General features: G+C 46.4%; 1 protein-coding gene across 1 annotated transcript in view; it reads right to left on the bottom strand.

Annotated features, from left to right (window-relative positions):
* The window catches only part of LOC105809267 (zinc finger protein 883), a 14,456-nt gene extending 13,103 nt beyond the window's left edge, over positions 1 to 1,353 (bottom strand). Inside the window, exon 1 of the mRNA XM_012643018.1 lies at positions 10 to 1,353. Within this exon, the coding sequence (XP_012498472.1) occupies positions 10 to 1,353 (1,344 nt within the window). The remainder of the gene's footprint in view (positions 1 to 9) is intronic.
* Positions 1,354 to 2,235: the final 882 nt, after the last annotated feature.

Here is a 2,235-nt window from a genome sequence, read left to right as displayed (position 1 = left end):
GCCACCAACGTGGACTTTCTGATGTTGGAGAAGGTGTGAGATCTGGGTATAGGTTTTCCCACAGTCATTACATTTGTAGGGCTTCTCTCCAGTATGAATCCTTTGATGCTGAATCAAGTGGATGCTCTGATTGAAGGCCTTCCCACATTCCTTACAGGCATAGGGTTTCTCACCAGTGTGAATTCTCTGATGCTGAGTGAGGGATGAGTTGTGACTGAAGGTTTTCCCACACTCCTTACACTTATATGGTTTCTCACCAGTGTGGATCTTCTGGTGCTCGATGAGATGGGTGCTCCGGCTGAAGGCTTTCCCACACTCGCTGCACTCATAGGGTTTCTCTCCAGTGTGAATCCTCTGGTGTTGAATGAGGTGGGAGATCTGGGTATAGGCTTTCCCGCAAACTTTACACTCATAAGGTTTCTCTCCCGTGTGAATCCTCTGGTGGCGTGTGAGCGAAGAGTTCTGGCTAAAGGTTTTCCCACACTCAGTACATTTGTAGGGCTTCTCACCGGTGTGAATTGTCTGGTGTTGAGCAAAGGACGAGGTGTGGCTGAAAGCCTTTCCACACTCACTGCATACATAGGGCTTTTCCCCCATGTGAATGCTCTGGTGCCTCATGAGGTGGGAAATCTGTGTGTAAGCCTTCCCACACTCATGGCACTCGTAGGGTTTCTCACCAGTGTGAATTCTCTGGTGCTGAGTCAGAGACGAGCTGTGACTGAAGGCTTTGCCACACTCCGTGCACTCGTAGGGTTTTTCTCCTGTGTGGACTCGCTGATGCTGAGTGAGGGAGGAGCTGTGGCTGAAGGTTTTCCCACACTCGTTGCATTTGTATGGTTTCTCCCCGGTGTGGATGGTCTGGTGTTGGGTCAGGGAGGAAGTGTGACAGAAGGCCTTGCCACACTCGCCACATTTGTAGGGCTTCTCCCCTGTGTGGATTTTCTGATGGCGGGTGAGGTGGGACACCTGCGAGTAGAACTTCCCACACTGGTCACATTTATAGGGTTTCTCCCCAGTGTGGCATCGCTGGTGTTTAATGAGGGATGAGCTCTGGGTGAAGGCCTTCCCACAGTCCTTGCATTTGTAGGGTTTCTCTCCAGTGTGAATCCTCTGATGCTCAGTAAGCGATGAGCTCTGAGTGAAGGTCTTGCCACATTCGTGGCAGGCATAGGGCTTCTCCCCTGTGTGAATGATGTGGTGCTGAATGAAATATGAGCTGTTGCTGAAGGCCTTCCCGCAGTCATTGCACTTGTAGGGTTTCTCTCCAGTGTGAATTCGCTGATGTAGAATATAGTCCGAATGGTAAATGAAGCCTTTCCCACATTCTGTGCAGTTAAGTGGTTTCTTCTCCATGAAGGTCCTTTGGTGTTTCAGACTCTTCCGTGGCCCACTCCACTTCTGGGGCCTCTCTCCACCCAGCACTCTTTGCTTCCTGATGAGGGCAGAGGCCCACCTGAGGCTTCTCCCAAGCTCATTACCCCTGAGGCCTCTATCTGCCAACGTGTCTCCCTTGGGAGTAGCAAATAAGCACCTGAAATGCCTCTCCTGCTTTCCCAGGTCCTCCAATGGATGGCAACATGCCCGGAGTCCCCCCAACTTGGCATCACCAAGTACAGCCCTTAAAATTCCCTCCACTGGAGAAACTGACTCTTCAGAAATGCTCTTTTTTGGAGGTATCTCCTGAGTAGCCACAGGGCTTTTCTCCAAGCCTGAAAGAAATGGAAAATAACGATATTATCTATCCCAAGACAAAGAAGACTGATTATTTGGCAGTGGCAGCATAAACTTAAAAATAAAGGTTTTAAAATTTATGTTGCTATTTTGAAAGGCGTGATGTATTAATAGATAGATTGATGTTCTGACATGGAAAGATGACCTCAATATACTAGAAAAATGAAAAGAACCAAGTTGTAAAACAGTTTCTGCTCACAGGGGTTGATTAGCCATGATCTATAATGATTTTTTACAAATTCAATGAGGAATAAATGAAAAAAACCTAGTGACATAGTAAGGTAAGAATATGAATAGACAATTCACAGAAGAAAAATAAGTGGCTGATAAATACATGTAAAGATGCTCAACATCAGTAATAGTAAAAAAGCCAAATTATTAAAATGCCATTTTACCCTTTTTAGATTGAAAAATATTAAAAATATCCAATATTGGCGAGTGAGCGTGGCACAGATATTCTCACACTGTGTTTGTGGGACTGTGCAAGGAAAGAGTTAACACTGA

Source organism: Propithecus coquereli, unplaced genomic scaffold (genome assembly GCF_000956105.1).
Source record: "Propithecus coquereli isolate 6110/MARCELLA unplaced genomic scaffold, Pcoq_1.0 Scaffold193, whole genome shotgun sequence".
Taxonomy (NCBI): Eukaryota; Metazoa; Chordata; class Mammalia; order Primates; family Indriidae; genus Propithecus; species Propithecus coquereli.
Note: the sequence above shows the minus strand (reverse complement) of the source record. Positions and strands in the feature narration are given on the sequence as shown.